Below are 16,564 nucleotides of genomic sequence, written 5' to 3' on the forward strand. Positions count from 1 at the left end.
ATTCTTTAACTTTCCCATAGTCCCTAGTAAATTAGCATCATTCCTGCCACAAAGAAGGAGTCAGCACTCTTTTGGGGAAGCAGATAATTGGCTTGTTGTTGTTTAGTTGTCTCTGAATTTTTATGACCCCGTGGACCATACAATCCATGAGGTTTTTTTTTTTTTGGTCAAGATACTAGCCTAGGTTGCCATTTCCTTCTTCAGTGGAATAAGGTAAAGAGGGATAAGTGACTTGTCCAAAGTCATACAGCTATTAAGTAGCTGAAATCACATTTGAATTCAGGTCTTCCTGACTCCAGGAGCTCCCAGAACTCCATCCACTGAACCCTTTAGCTGTCTCTGAATAACCAGTTATAGCAAATCACAGAGAAGACCATTTTAACTGGGAACTAAGATTGGACCTAGAGTCTAGCAATAAAGGATTGCGCACTTCCAAACTTGGGGCTATTAGTTGGACAATCTAAAGGAAAATCGGTGGCAACTGTAAAAATAAGCTGGACAATATAAACCAAATTGTTGTATGTACCCGACTCCCGACTCTACATACATTTTATCTGGAAATTTTACCACATTACAGAGAGAGTTAAGAGAGTGAAAGGGAGTTAGACTAGAGCTATTGCCAAAGAATGGTAAGGCTGAGAGGGACTTTAAAGTTCATTCATTCTAAGGTGTATGTTTTAGAGACCAGAAAAATGAAGTCCGAGGTTAAGCAGCGAGTTTCAAGATTGCAAATTAAAGGAACATTCCCTAATCCTTTGGGTAGTGGCAGTGGAAATGACCAAATGCTAAAATAGAGTATAGAGGGTGTTTCTTTCAGACTCTGATTCACTTCTGTCTATTAAGTGACAATCAGGTGGTAAACTTCTAAAATACTTAGATCATTCTCAGATGAAGTCATTACCACCCTCAGAAACATGTGAGAGCAGTACCACAGAACTTGCTGGAAAATAGAATTACCCAACAATATGTCTTTTCCACCATTAATTTCCCATATCATTTCCAGGTTTGCTGCTTTCAGTTTGTCTGACATGTAGAGAAAAAGAGGATCTAAATTGAGATGCTATGTTATGTAAATATTCCTAATTTAAAGATGGGATATGGCATCAATCTGGTAGGCATTTGGATAAAGATATTTATTTGGAGCTAATTATCATTAGTGCTCTTAAAAAAGTGTTCAGCACAGCTTATCCTTCCTAACAGACTAACCTAAAAATCCTGGACAATGACCCCCACAAAGGTAAAATACCACAGGAGGCATCATGATGCAGTAGAAAGAATTCGGAGTGCTGGACTGGGAGCAGAAAATCTGGGTTTTAGCTTTGCCTTGTTACCTTTACTAAGTACGTGATTCAGGATAAGTCCTTTGTAGCCTTCTAGAGTTGTTATGAACAAAGAATTTTGTAAACTGCAAATAAAGCAGTAGTCAGTGAGGCCTAATATCCTGAAGCAAGAATGAGCAGGGTTCAAGTTCTTTAAACACTCACTGCCTTAGGCAACTATGAGTTGATAAATTGCTGTAAAAGAGGCAAACTATATTGACAGTTTTCTCACCTGAGAGTTATGTGCACCAATTAATCCTTATTCCTAAATAAAGCACTACTGAAATGTGAAGAATCATCACTACATAGGAATCAAAGAACAAGAATTCTCTTTATAACATGGAAGTCTTACCATGCACCTTAGAAGCTCAGCTGAGGCACATAACAGTTTTTGTCAAATGTGGTAATTATGTCTGGCAGAAGATCTGACCTAACACAATGTATTTGAATATAGTAACAGAGAATGATTCTATTTTCAGTGAGATATTGTTTAGTGGTTAACTAACTTTAATACTTTCTTCTAGATCCTGCTTGTAATTTATTCTGCATAGATACTTTTTCCACTGATACTAATCATTAACCTTTCTATAACTACATTGCATATTGTGATCAAATGGGAGAGCAATCAAAAAGCACCCCCCACTCCCGGGGGGTTCAAATCCAGCCTCAGGAACTTAATACTTTCTAGCTGTTATGACCCTGAGCAAGTCACTTAACCCCAATTGCCTTAGCAAAAAAAAAAAAAAAAAAAAAGAACCAACATCCCCTCCCTCCTTTTCCCTGGAGAAAGCAATAAGAAATGCAGTTCCTTTCCTCTCCAATACAATAGTAGGCCATCTCCATTCTACACCATGCCCTTCTTCAAGCACATTTTTCTTTTTATTATTATTATAGCTTTTTACTGACAACACATATGCATGGGTAATTTTTCAACATCAACCCTAGCAAAACCTTGTGTTCCAAATTTTCCCCTCCTTTCCTTTATCACCTCCCCTAGATGACAGGTAGTAAATGTTAAATAGATGTTAAAGTATATGTTAAATCCAATACACACACACATACATACACACACACACACACACACACACACACACACACACATTTATAAATTATCTTGTTGCACAAGAAAAATCGGATTTAGAAAGAAGGTAAAAATAATTGGGGAACAAAAACAAAAATGCAAGCAAACAATAATAGAAAGAGTGCAAATCAGGCACACTTTTCTAACTATCCTGTGAGGTTCATTTCTACCATAAAGACTGAATTACTTTTATAAGCAGTTAAAACAAATATTCTTATAGACTCTCCACCTGATAGTTTCTTACCCATGGTTTGTTTTTTTATGCCTGCTGATTTCCTTTTCTCCTTCAATTATCCACTGCATGATTTTCTGGTTCTTCTCCACATCTTCTGGAGACCCAGGCATTTCATAGTTGGGACCAGCACTTTTCCCTGAATCGGCTTTCTTTGAATTTCTTTTTGAGAGCATACTAGTTTTGCCACTGAAAGAAAAATATTTTAAAGGTTAGTTCTTCCTTACAAAATCACATACTGTGGAAGGCAGAAATCTCCTCTCTAGGATAGCAGAAAAGTACCAATTTCTTGTGTGAAGATGTATGTGGATGGGGCAGCCATTGCCTCCTGAGACTGATTTCATTCTTTTACAGTTCTTTTTTTTAAAGAAGATTTTCCTAATGTGTCAAAATCTGATGCCATATTGACTACCCATTGCTCCTGGCTTCTCTCACGTAAGACAGAATAAATCTAATTCTTCTTTTGTCTAACTAATTTCATCTTTATTTTGCCTTTAAGACATTATCCTAGAAATATGGATTCTTCAACTAGAATGTAGACAATGGACTTTCTACTCATTGTCTTTGCCTGGCTTCTTATTCACTTGGTAATGTTTCTCTAATAAATGAAAAAAAAAAAAACCAATAAAAACAAAAAACAAAAAATAATCCTATTTGTTTTTTAAGTTAAATTGGGATGTTTTGGCCACTCTGACTTCCACTTTTTGTATGACTGATCATAGGGATCGTGTAATTTGTTGTTTGTTTGATTCATTTTCCTCAGAAAAAAAGAGGTGGGAAAAATTAGTTTTCTAGATGGGGAATCTAAAGAAAGATTTAGGTACAGTTTTATTATCTTGTAGTTGAAGATGACTGTTAAAATTGATAGTACTCTCCTTCAGTTGGCGAAAGGCAAAAATGAAACTTCTATGGAAACCTTTATTCCATTGCTCTTGCTTTATACCCTCTACTTGGGCCAAAAGTTTTTAACCAGGGGTCTGTGAATTAAAAAAAAAAAATTTCTGATATTTTATATTTCAATAATTAGTTACCTTTGTAATTATGTGGATTTTCATTTTATGCATTTAAAAAATTCTGAGTAGTCCAAAGGCTTCAGAATGCTAACCGGATGCATGAAACAAAAAAGTTAAGAATTCTTGTGCCAGAAAAGCAACAATATTCTCCCTGGGAAGGCTTTGAAGAAGTGTAGTAAGTGGTCAATTATATCCACCTCTTCAGTGGAACTGTGGCCTTTCAATGTATGTAAAAGAAATACAGAAACCCAGTTTTCCTTCCTGGTGGATAGCTAGTATTTTAAGAGAGGTGAAAGCTGTAATGTGCTTAGGAGTTGTGAAACAACTACCTCATCTGAATGCTCAACTATAAATATCGTGTTGATTTTCTCTTAATATGTATAGACTCACTGCTAGCAGAGCAAGCATTTAAATTTGAATGAGCAGGTGGGGGCAGGATACACGGGCAGCAACAGGGAAATTAGACCATCTGTTGTCCAGGCAAGGTTAAATGACAAATGAAGAAATAGCTAGTTCTCTAGATAATGAAGAGATGAGATCCTCATTGGTGTTCTAGGGCTAGCTTCTTTTGTTTTTAAATTTTTGAGCATATTTCCAATTTCTGTTCCATTCTATATGACTTTATAGAGTTTTACTCCAGACTTCATATTTAATGGCTGAAATCAGACTGAGAAAGGAAGAAGAAATATGGATGTCTATTGTGAAGGCCATTCTAGCTATGACTTTTCAGGCACAGTTAGAGAAGGAGATAAACTCTTAAAAGCCTTTTGGAATTTTTATCAGCAGGAGTTTTTGAGGTCTAGAATTAGATTAACTTCCCCTGGATACTGTGAATTCAGTAGTTCTTCATCGTGAACTCACTGGTTTTGTTTTTTAAAAATAATAATCCAGAAAAAATATTTCAAAATTTGTTCCTGTTGTTAGTAATTGTTCTTTGTAGGTTAAATATCCTTTTTAAAATGAAGAGTTTCAATTTAGAAATATTTTCAAAATCCATAGGTGATGATTTCACACAATGTCACTCATTCTTCTACAAAAGAAGATTGTTTTACGTCTCTCTTTCCTCACAAAGGAAGATAGTTTTATGTCTTTCTTTCCCAACTCTTTCTTATTGATTTTCCCTACAGTAAGCACAGCTATAGAGATGAAGGACAACAACAAATATAATTAACACAAGAGGATCTGGTTTCAAATCTTCCAATTAAAGTAAAAAACTCAAGTTTTTCATTAATCTGTTGTTCTTTAGGACACTCACCTATAGCCCAATGCATCCACTGGATTTGAAGCTAGCCCCATGCTTTCATTGTAGTTTCGAGATTTGGTTGCATAGTTATGTGACTCTGCATTCCAAGCAAAGCTGTTCTGAACCCTTTGAGTGGCTTCAGCCTCAATCTGCTCTTTTGGTTTCATCACACTGTGGTGATGAATGTGGTGGTAGACATGTTTGTGATGGTATAAATTAGCTGCATCTAGTTTCATTCCTGATTTTGTACTGTGTTTGCTATGTCCAGGAGGTCCTGTACCCAGTGTCCCTGGAATCTTAGCTGCATGACCATTGTCTGGGGAGCGTGGCTTTGGGGAATGGTGGCCAGGTCCAGGGGATTGGCAACCTGGTGTCTTCATGACCCTCTGTACGTGCTCATCAAGGATGCTCTCAGGATTTTCCTCATGGACATCTCGTATCCCAGCGCAGCCCATATCTCCATAACGGGGAGGGAAATGGTGCAAGGTCTGCGCAGAAGGCAGCTTGTGACTAACTACTGAAGGACCAGAAGAGACATTTGCATCTTCGCCTTCTTCTTCCTATCAAGAAGGAGAAAACAGTGCAACTTAAGCAATTCATTTCAAGTTCAGTTTTGTTTCATTAGAATATCAAACCAAATGAAAAACTGGAAAGGGAGGGCTTGCTTAACAGATTGCTTAATTTATCTTAAGTATTTCTACAAAAACCAAACAAAGTTTCTATAGTGTTTTTCGATGTATTAATGCTGAGGCTGCCTACTTAAGTTGTCATAACACAGGAAGAAAAACAGCACAAGGAAAGGAGAAGAGGACACATTTTTATCAAGAAAATTAGCGTGTGCCCAAGGTGCCCAGGGAAAATTAATACCTTCTGAATATGTTTCTTTATTATTTGGCTACTGAGTATCTCAGGAGTTCACATTGATTGTGGAGTACCGAGGATGGTAGAGCACACATATGCCCAGGTACCAGTACTCTTGGACTAGTAAGAACAACAGGAAAAAGGAAGCGTGAAGGAAGAAAAGACATATATATATGTAACTTTATTGGTAACAAAGAAGATTGTGTAGGTCACACATTGTCTAGATTATATTGGCAAAGATGTTTGCCTTTTAAAAAAATAACTATAATTTTTCTGATATTATTCTGTAAAAAGCTTTTCATAAATTACTGTACTTTAACAAAAATGATGACAATTATTCAGGATATCCCACAAGCATTCGTGAAATTTTAAACAATTCAAGCTTAATTTTGATCATAAATTCTGAGTTGCCAGGTTCTTATGAGATTATCAAGGTTGATCATTTCATTTTAAACTATTAAATTTAAAACTGCAGTAAAGACTTCTGGGGCACACCGTATCATATAGAGTTCTAAAGTCTTTTAACATGAGTAAATTCTTATATAGTATGGGCAGAAACCATATCTATTTTATGTTCTGTACTTTTACAAAGGCTGATAATTCAGTAATCAGATTAAATATTTAATGTATAATATGTTGAGAGATATACAAAGGAAAATAAGGCAAAACCCAGTAGAGGAGGTGAAGCAGAAAAAAGGTAATTACAAGACAAAATAGAACTTACTACAAAGAGGTAACAAAGTGCTGTGAGTATTCCAGCTTGGTAGTGATAGAATTAATAGGAAAGGTATCATTTGAAGTAGGGTCTTTAAAGGATGAAAGAAAGTTTTAATAGGATGGAGTGAAAGAAGAGCAATAATAGCCTCAATATATAGCACTTTAAAGTTTACAAAGTTGAGTTAAATATATTATTTAATTTGAGCTATATTACAACCCCATGAGAAAGTACACTATAAGTATTATTATCCACATTTTACAAATAAAACTAAGGCTCACAGAGGTTAAGGGTTCTCCCTATGATCACACAGCTGGTAGATATCAGAAATATGACTTGAATTCAGTTCTTTCTCATTCCAAGTCTAACACTCTACCTATAACTTATTGACTCTCAAAGATGAATCTAACATAGGTCTAGGGATGAACATGAACAAAGAAATGAAGATCTATGGGGTAGGAAACTGGAAGAATATAGTAAATGCTGTTTATCACTGGGAAGTCAATAAAAGCTTGATGATTATCAATTATATCAGAAGGGACTGGGAGGTAATGGGAGAATAAAACACCATCTAGTGGACGTAGTAAAAAGGAACATCATATAATTTTTAAAAATACTCAGTGAACCTGTATTTCTGACAAGGTAGCAATAATATTTCTTCTTTCTCAAATCTCCTTTTTCTTTTACCTCAAATGAGCAAGTTTTTTTCCCCCCAACTTTAAAAGTATTTATACTTTTGTACCAAACCTGCTAATACTAAATCCATCTGTTACTACAAAGGTACAAAGATCTATGATTTGGTTGTTCATAAATTAATCACAAATTCAGATCTGAGGGATATCTGAGTTAATCAAGGCCAATCATCATGTCTAAGAAAAATTCAAACCTAGTATGACTCCAAGGCAAGGGCTCTATCCACCACATCATCTGCCTCTGAAAGTTGTGACTACTTCATCTATCAATAAAGACAGTTAACTCCTCTATGATTTATATGGTAGGAGTCTCATTTCATTTTAATACTGAATATGAATTACTAACCTGGGCTAAGTGAGATCTGCCCTATAACTCAGTTGATGGTTTTTGAGAGTAGTAATTAAGACTGACAAAATAATTACTATAAAGCTAACTGTTGATGAAGTTCTGGTCAGTTCTTGGACAACAGTCTATCATTAAAATCGTACTGGAATTTGACAGGACCTACTAGACTTTGGAATAATAGGTATCTAATTGGAGCTTTAGGATCCAGGAAACTATGGAGGGACAGTATGCCTTAGCTAAGATCCTTTCCTGATCACTAAAGCAATTCAAAAGAGTAACAAAGTGGCTCATTTAAAGGATAAGTTATATAGCTTAAAAAAAAAATTTTTTTTTTAACTTTTATTTATTTTCTGAGGCAATTGGTATTAAGTGACTTGCCCGGAGTCACACAGCTAGAAAGTATTAAGTATCTGAAGCCACATTTGAACTCAGGTCTTCCTGACTTCAGGACTGGTGCTCTATCTAGCTGACCCAGGATATAACTCTACAATCCCATAAATGGATATTCAAATACAGTCAGAATCTTTGGACTGAGTCCCCTTTACCCAATTTTCTTTCAGGACAGTTTTTCTTCATGGTGATTCATAAGAATTTTGAATCACAGAATTTAAGAAAGAGTTAAGAATAAAAGATTTGAGAAGGCTTCCCTATTTTCCCCCAGACACCTCTATTTGATGTACTTAAGCTCTTTCCTGAAGCACAGAGGCGGTTATTGTACCTATGTACATTTTTTGCTTCTTTTGCAAAGTCTTTTCAAGAAAACATATTCATCAGAGTTCTATGTGCAGATATACTAGTGTTCATTTTTAAATTAGGTTTTGAGAAAAACTGTTGACTTGAATAATTCATGAGACAACTTTAATTTAGAACATAAATACAGATTTTACTGTGTCAAATACAAGTTTTTGCATTCCACAACTATGTTCTTATATTTTCTTTCCAATGGAGAAAAAAAAGCTCTTCATCACTTAAAAATTTTTTTTTTCATAATTATAACTTTTTATTGACAGAACCCATGCCTTAGTAATTTTTTACATTATCCCTTGCACTCACTTCTGTTCTGACTTCCCCTCCCTCCACCTCCTTCCCCAGATGGTAAGCAGTCCTATACATGTTAAATATGTCACAGTATATCCTAAATACAATGTATGTGTGCAGAACTGAACAGTTCTCTTGTTGCACAGGAAGAATTGGATTCAGAAGGTAAAAATAACCCAGAAAGAAAAACAAAAATGCAAACAGTTTACATTCATTTCCCAGTGTTCTTTCTTTGGGTGTAGCTGCTTCTGTCCATCATTGATCAATTGAAACTGAGTTAGATCTCTTTGTCAAAGATATCCACTTCTTTCAGAATTGATCCTCATACAGTATCGTTGAAGTATATAATGATCTCCTGTCCTGCTCATTTCACTTACCATCAGTTCATGTAAGTCTCTCCAAGACTCTCTTTATTCATCCTGCTGGTCATTTCTTACAGAACAATAATATTCCATAACATATACCACAATTTACTCAACCATTCTCCAATTGATGGGCATTCATTCATTTTCCAGTTTCTAGCCACTACAAACAGGGCTGCCACAAACATTTTGGCACATACAGGCAGATCCCTTTCCCTTCTTTAGTATCTCTTTGGGGTATAAGCCCAGTAGTAGCACTGCTGGATCAAAGGGTATGCACAGTTTGATAACTTTCTGGGCATAGTTCCAAATTGCTCTCCAGGACGGCTGAATGTATTCACAATTCCACCAACAATGTATCCTTGTTTTCCCACATCCCCTTCAACATTCTGCATTCCCTGTCATTCTAGCCAATCTGACAGGTGTGTAGTGGTATCTCAGAGTTGTCTTAATTTGCATTTCTCTGATCAATAATGACTTGGAGCATCTTTTCATATGGTTAGAAATAGTTTCAATTTCTTCATCTGAGAATTGTCTGTTCATATCCTTTGATCTTCATCATTAAATTAAAAAAAAATGTACTAAAATTGGAGAAAGAACTTTTCATAGAGATTTGAATATTGACCACTAGATGGGGCATAATTATCACATTATTAAAGTTCTTATTTGGAGAATTTAAAATTTTAGATTTCAGTTATTAGAATCATTCATTCAATAAACATTTTGAATATGAACAAGGTGTTCTCTGGGCACTATGGAAGATTAACAAAAAAATAAGAAATGGTTCCTATCTTCTTTAGTTTCATAGGTTATATGCAATATGTAAAAGAAACACTTTCCTCAAAATTTGTTGAGAAATCATGAAAAAACAAAATTTTTTGCGCACAATTGGTGTAATTCTATATCTTGGGTTGTTTTTCACTATTCATTTAATTATCTCTACAACTTCAACCAGAATCATGAATTTAAAGGAACTTATTAAACATCCTGTCATTGTAATATCTTAATTGTACTAATCATTTCCTCTATGGAATTATTATAATTTCATGTTTGTTTGGCTATTTCATTTATCATATGTGAAGGCAAATCACTTCTGTCCTCATAGTTTAGAAAAATGTTTAGAAAAACGCTGCTGCCATAATAACTTTTTAAAAAAATGTAGGCAGTGATAAGAGGGGAGCTAGTTATAGTACTGTGAAAAGAAAGGAATAAAATATATCAAAGAGAAGAGAAAAAAAATTTGTTTTTGGAGGAAAGGACAGGTTTGAAAATAACATTTTAAAATTATAATATATCTCTTCACAGAAACTAAAATTAATGCAGCCTAAGTTTCATTAGATTATTAGTCAAAATCTCAGCCACCCATGGTAAGGACTACATCCAAAATCTTAACCTACTACAATGCTAAAAATCCTCACATCAACTTTCATGCTCATCCCACTAACATGATACTCCAAAAACCCTGAGTATGAATCCATACCACTATGTTTCTAATTAGAAACCAAAAAGCTTTTTTTTTTTTGTATTAATATAATGCCTGTTAAGACAACAGAATATCTTAAAGAATGTTAGTGATATGGAAGAAATAGAAAGCACATTTGATTTCAAGAACTTTGTAATTTAAATGTCGAAGAAAAGTACTCTAGAGAATATAAGCAATTTAAAGAGTAGTGAAACTAATCATGAACTGCTTCTTGGAAGAAGTCAGTCTGAGAATGCATCAGGAACAAGGGTCAATGGTTAGTTCAAGTCATACTGAGTGGTGGGAATCAGTGCTAGCAAGGTTCTGAAACTGAAGAGCTATAATGGTGAAGAGAAGATTCATGCTTCAATTAAGAAGTTCCTTCCTTAAGTTCCTTTCTGCTTCTAGAATTCTATTAAGTAGAAAAGGATATAAATTAGGCATAATTAAAGAATCTCTATTCTATTGAATTTTGCACAAAATCAAATCAATTATTTGGGAATTATAGATTTTGTCATAAAATGCCTAAACAGAATGATGGATGGCTTCTGAATGATACTAAGTAAAATCTGAAAAACCATGAAAGGGAAAACAAGGAAACTATGTGCCCAAGGAAAAATAAAGGTAGTTCTTTATGTAGTGTGGAAATGGGAAGAGTGCCTGGAATCTAAAAGACAATATACAAAATAACTCTAAAAAAGATGAAATACTTAAGCAATTAAAAACAAATAGAATAGACCTGGTTTTATAATGTATGACTCTAATTATTTCTGTGAGCAAATTTCCCAGTATAAAGAACCCAATTTCAGCAGCTAAGTACTATTTGGGGCAGCCAAGTGGTGCAGTGAATAGAGCACTGGGCTTGGCATCAAGAAGACTCATTTTTCCTGAGTTCAAACTGGACTTAGACACTGGCTGTGTGACTCTGGGAAAGTTACTTAACTCCATTTGACTCAGTTTCCTCATCTATTAAAGGTGCTGGAGAAAGAAATGTTAAACTACTGCAGTATCTCCCCTTCTTCCCCCACTGCAGTATCTTTATCCAAGAAAACCCCAAATGGAATCAAATAAAGTTGGACATGTCTAAAAGGACTGAATATTTTAGATGCACAAAGCAGAAAAGTCTTTGAACAAATATGAAAATAAAAGCTAAAATGATATTTTGAAAATGATACCTGTATAATATTTCTAATGATGAAGACAAAACTTTTTATCTGCTGACCATTCATGATAGGGAGAAAGGTTTTGAAATATCTAAAATTAAAGATATCAGTGAGACCCATTTGCTTCTTTTTCTTCCATCGAATGAAATTAAAAAGAGAAAAAATACAGGGAGGATTAGATACAAAATGATATTAGATACTTTTAGCTGGTAGGTCATCCATTAGGACAAAGTTGAACCCTAAGGGTATTCAGGAAAAATTTCCAAGATTTTTCTACTAAGACACATTTATAAGACACATATAAGACAAATATTTTTTACTAAGACATATTTAACAACAAAACAGTCTATTTAGCTTAAGGAAAGACGCTTGGAAATCTAGGAAATAATCAATGACATTTGGGAATAGTTTATCAATCAGCTATATTCTCTGTCCCAGGAATTGGGAACTAAAAACAAAACCTTCAAGAATTTTAGTACCCATATGCCCTTCCTGACAAAGGCAGTAGATCAGATGCTAATTGCTAAATGCTATCTCATAAATCTGACTCTATCTGAAAAGCCAAATGCTTCTAGGTTCTATACATCCATTGCAACCCTTCTGTTCAATGTCTTCTGTACATCCATCACAAGCCTTCTGTTCAATGCTCTGAATCACTTCTTACTGACCCCTCACATCAGAAACTAGGGAGAATAGATATTCCATGTCATATTAAATAATTTTCTTTAATGCCACTTACCCTACTATTTTGAACTATCCTCACCAAAAATGACCTTAACAAATCATAGGCTCATCATTTCATGAAAAGGATACCACAGGATGGTGTGGAACAACAGCCCCATGTTGGCAAAACATAGTTCTGCTTGAAATATGAATGCAGGTTTCAGATGTTAGTATTTATATTAAGGAAAAAAAACATCCGACAATTAGCCTAAGTCATGTGACAAGCTTACCAGAGAGGGCTGGATATTTGAAACTGAGGAAATAATAAAAATGGAAGCCCTTTAGAGAAATTGAGCTCAAAATAACTGAATGATGCAAAGTTGAAGGCAACAGAAAAGAAAAAAAAAATGAAAATAGTATGCTTCTATTCGCATTCAGTTTTCACAGTTCTTTCTCTGAATGGGAATACCATTTTCTATTCCAAGTCTATTGAAACTGTCTTAGATTAACGTATTAATGAGAAGAGCTAAGTTTATCATAGTTGATCATCACATAATTTTGTTGTACTGTGTACAATATTCTCCTGGTTCTGCTCATTTCACTCTGCATCAGTTCATGTAGGTCTCTCCAGGCCTCTCTGAAATCATCCTGCTGATCGTTATAGAACAATAATATTCCATAACATTTATATACCACAACTTATTCAGCCATTCTCTAACTGATGGGCATCTACACAAATTCCAACTCCTTGCCACAAACATTTTTGCATGTGTATATCCCTCGTTTATATTGTCTTTGGGATACAGATCCATTAATGACATTGCTGGATCAAAGGATATACAGTTTGATAGCCCTTTGGGGATAGTTCCAAATTGCTCTCCAAAATGGCTAGATCATTTCACAACTCCACATTACATCAGTGACCCAGATTTCCTACACCCTCTTTTTAAATAATAATCCTTTATTATCTTTTCCTATCATCTTAGCGAATCTGATAGGTGTGAGGTGATATCTTAGAGTTATTTTGATTTACATTTCTCTAATTAACAGGGATTTAGAGCATTTTTAAAAGATAATTATGTTTCTTCATCTGAAAAACATTCATATTATATTCTTTGATCATTAATCAATTGCAGAATGACTGATAGTCTTATAAATGAGTCAGTTTTCTATATATTTTTAGAAATGAGGCCTCTGGAAACTGAACGGATGCTCATCAGTTGGAGAATGGCTGAATAAATAATGGAAGAAACAACCAGCAGGATGATTTCAGAGAGAGCTGGAGAGACTTACATGAACTGATGCTAAATGAAATGAGCAGAACCAAGAGATCATTATACACAGCAACAAGATTATACAATGATCAATTCTGATGGACATGATTCTCTTCAACAATAAGATGACTCAAAACAGTTTCAATTGTTACTGATGAAGAGAGCCATCTACACCCAGTGAGAGGACTGTGGGAATAGAGTGTGATTCACAACATAGCATTTCCACTCTTTCTGTTGTTTGTTTGCATTTTATTTTGCTTCTCTTTTTTTCTTGTGCAGTGTAGTGTTCTTCTTTTCTCAAAATATAATCTGGGAGCAGATTTCTTGGGAGGGCTTCTGGAGGCAGCCTTAGTTTCATTTCAAAGTAATAATCACCTCAAATGCAGCCAGCTGTTAACAGTTCAGATCCTTTATTGTCTTTTCCAAAATAGCCCGGTTAGTTTTCTTAGAGGCCTATCTCCCTCTTTGGTTCCAAGAACTCTTGCAGCTTGTCCTTTGCCTCTTCCAGCTTCAGCCTCTCTTCTTCCTAATCTTCCTAAGTGCCCGAATGCAGTCTCTGGCTTCTCAATCTCCTCAACTAAATCTTGCTTTCTCTCTCTCCCAAAGTCTCTAGTGCTTGTCTTTTTTTTAATATGCTCTTTTAGAGGTGTGAACTCAAAGGTTGACTCCTCCTCCAAGGAATCTCCGGGATTGTGGGTTCCTGACTTGTGAATCTCCAAAGCTATTGTGTGAACTTTTTTTTTTTTTTTAATAGCTTTTTATTTACAAGATATATGCATGGGTAATTTTATAGCATTGACAATTGCCAAATCTTTTGTTCCAATTTTCCCCTTCCTTCCCCACACCCCCTCCCCTAGATGGCAGGATGACCAGTAGATGTTAAATATATTAAAGTATAAATTAGATACACAATAAGTATACATGTCTAAACCGTTATTTTGCTATACAAAAAGAACTGGATTCTGAAATATTGTACAATTAGCCTGTGAAGGAAATCCAAAATGCAGGTAGGCAAAAATATAGGGATTGGGAATTCAATGTAATGGTTCTTAGTCATCTCCCAGAGTTCTTTCGCTGGATGTAGCTGGTTCAGTTTGTTACTGCTCTATTGGAACTGATTTGGTTCATCTCATTGCTGAAGATGGCCAGGTCCATCAGAATTGATCATCATAAAGTATTGTTGTTGAAGTATATAATGATCTCCTGGCCCTGCTTGTTTCACTCAGCATCAGTTCGTGTAAGTCTCTTCAAGCTTTTCTGAAATCATCCTGCTGGTCATTTCTTACCGAACAATAATATTCCATAATATTCATATACCACAATTTATTCAGCCCTTCTCCAATTGATGGGCATCCACTCAGTTTCCAGTTTCTATTCACTACAAAGAGGGCTGCCACAAACATTTTTGCACATATAGGTTCCTTTCTCTTCTTTAAGATCTCTTTGGGATATAAGCCCCGTAGTAACACTGCTGGATCGAAAGGTATGCCCAGTTTGATAGCTTTTTTGAGCATAGTTCCAAATTGCTCTCCAGAATGGTTGGATGTATTCACAATTCCACCAATAATGTATCAATGTCCCTGTTTTCCCACATCCCCTCCAACATTCCGCATTATCTTTCCCTGTCATTCTAGCCAGTCTGATAGGTGTGTAGTGGTATCTCAGAGTTGTCTTAATGTGCATTTTTCTGATTAATAATGACTTAGAGCATCTTTTCATATGACTAGAAATAGTTTCAATTTCTTTGTCTGAGAACTGTCTGTTCATATCCTTTGACCATTTATCAATTGGAGAATGCTTGATTTCTTATAAATTAGAATCAATTCTATATATATTTTGGAGATGAGGCCTTTATCAGAACCTTTGACTGTAAAAATATTTTCCCAGTTTATTGCTTCCCTTCTAATCTTGTCTACATTAGTTTTGTTTGTTAATGTGTGAACTCTTAAAGGTGTCAATTCTGAACTAGAGAACTGCTAAGCACGATGCTAAAATTAGACAATTGGCTTATCACTTTGTAAGAATCCTAACAATGCAGCACGATAAATATGTATAGAAATATTGGATTTAATATACATTTCTACCATGTTTAACATATATTGGACTACTTGCCATCTAGGGGTGGGTGTGGGGAAAGGAGAGGAAAATTGGAATACAGGATTTTGCAACGCTAATACTGAAGAATTGTCCATGTGTATGTTTTGAGAAATAAAAAACTTTAATAAATAAATTCTTTTTTAGATAAAAAAAAAAAATGAGACTTTTATCAGAAACACTAGATATAAAAAAGATCAGGAGTTTTTCTTAGCTAAAGACCAAAGTGTACACCAGAAGAGCACAAACCATCTATTATCTCCCTGGATCACACCATCTTGGAAAGATCAAAAAGTTGTAGATCCCCAGAATTAATTGTGAAAACAGCAAAATAAAAAAGTCAAAAACTTGGGAAAGTGCCCCTCCACCACCTACTTCCATCCAGATGAGAAAAGTCCAACTTTAACATATAGTTCAAAGTAAAGAAATAGTCTGGAAAGATGAGCTGTAAAGAGACTGATCACAAAAAGCTACTACAGTAACAGAGAAGATCAAGATAGAAGTTCCAAAGAAAACATCAATGTAAAAACAGCTATAAGAAAAGCCTTAAAATGAAAATCAGAGACAAATCCAATCAGACTTCTTGGAAGAACTTAAAAAAGAAAAAAAATTAAATCAAATATGAGTAGCAGAAGAAAAACTGGGGAAAGAAATAAGAGCTATGTAAAAAAATTATGAAAAAATAATCAATTACTTGGTAAGAGTACATAACCATTGCCCAAATGGTAAAAGGAACTAAAAAATTAAATGATTAAATAATTAAAATTGAGCAAGTGAAAGCTAATGACTTCATGAGACAGCAAAAAACAATAAAACAATGTCAAAAGAATGAAAAAATAGAAGAAAATGGGAAATATCTCATTAGACAAATAAGTGACCTGGAGCTAGATTGAGGAGAGATAATTTTAAAATTATGGACTACCGGGAAACTACAATTAAAAATAGAGCCTATAAATCATCTTTCAAGAAATTTATAAATGAAAACTGCCCTAATATCTTAGAAACA

At 34.8% G+C, this 16,564-nt stretch overlaps 1 protein-coding gene across 2 annotated transcripts in view; it reads right to left on the minus strand.

Annotated features, from left to right (window-relative positions):
• Positions 1-16,564, minus strand: part of AXIN1 (axin 1) — a 166,974-nt gene that overhangs the window by 16,152 nt on the left and 134,258 nt on the right. For both annotated transcript variants that reach the window (XM_031945697.1, XM_031945696.1), the window contains exons 6-7: positions 4,901-5,448; positions 2,645-2,821 (exon numbers count right to left, since the gene is read on the minus strand). In XM_031945697.1, coding sequence (XP_031801557.1) covers positions 2,645-2,821; positions 4,901-5,448 — 725 coding nt within the window. The remainder of the gene's footprint in view (positions 1-2,644; positions 2,822-4,900; positions 5,449-16,564) is intronic.

The sequence above is a fragment of the Sarcophilus harrisii genome, chromosome 1 (assembly GCF_902635505.1).
Source record: "Sarcophilus harrisii chromosome 1, mSarHar1.11, whole genome shotgun sequence".
Classification (NCBI taxonomy): Eukaryota; Metazoa; Chordata; class Mammalia; order Dasyuromorphia; family Dasyuridae; genus Sarcophilus; species Sarcophilus harrisii.